The sequence below is a fragment of the Pygoscelis adeliae genome, unplaced genomic scaffold, assembly GCF_000699105.1.
Source record: "Pygoscelis adeliae isolate BGI_AS28 unplaced genomic scaffold, ASM69910v1 Scaffold331, whole genome shotgun sequence".
NCBI classification, from domain to species: Eukaryota; Metazoa; Chordata; class Aves; order Sphenisciformes; family Spheniscidae; genus Pygoscelis; species Pygoscelis adeliae.
The window spans coordinates 525,074-525,389 of NW_008824037.1; the positions used below are offsets into that span (position 1 = coordinate 525,074).

The following is a 316-nucleotide window of genomic DNA, read 5'->3' on the forward strand; positions in this document are numbered from 1 at the left end:
GGGGCCGGGCTGCGTGCCTGCTCGCTCCCTCCGGCTCCAGCTGCGTGTCCAGCGAGTCGATGATTTCCCAGGCTCCAGAGCAGCTGGATGCGGGGGGGTCTTTGCTGCTGCCCTGATACCACAGCCCAAAACTGCAGAGAGAGCAGATAACGGCCGTGGGGGAGAAGAGCCTTCCCAGGGAAGCGGCCAGATCCCAACCTCCCTCTGCGTTTGGTGGCAGCAGCGGGACGCAGCCTGGCTGCGAGCCCCTGGGAGCGCGGAGCACCCCTGAGGTGGCAGCCAGGCCTGCCCTTGCCTGCCTGCAAGGCAGATCCCC

General features: G+C 67.7%; 1 protein-coding gene across 1 annotated transcript in view; it reads right to left on the reverse strand.

The window, feature by feature from the left end:
- LOC103924848 (scavenger receptor class F member 1-like) overlaps positions 1 to 316 on the reverse strand; it is a gene marked incomplete at its 5' end in the record, with an annotated part of 10,160 nt that overhangs the window by 6,787 nt on the left and 3,057 nt on the right. The window contains 1 exon segment of the mRNA XM_009333453.1: positions 6 to 131. Coding sequence (XP_009331728.1) covers positions 6 to 131 — 126 coding nt within the window.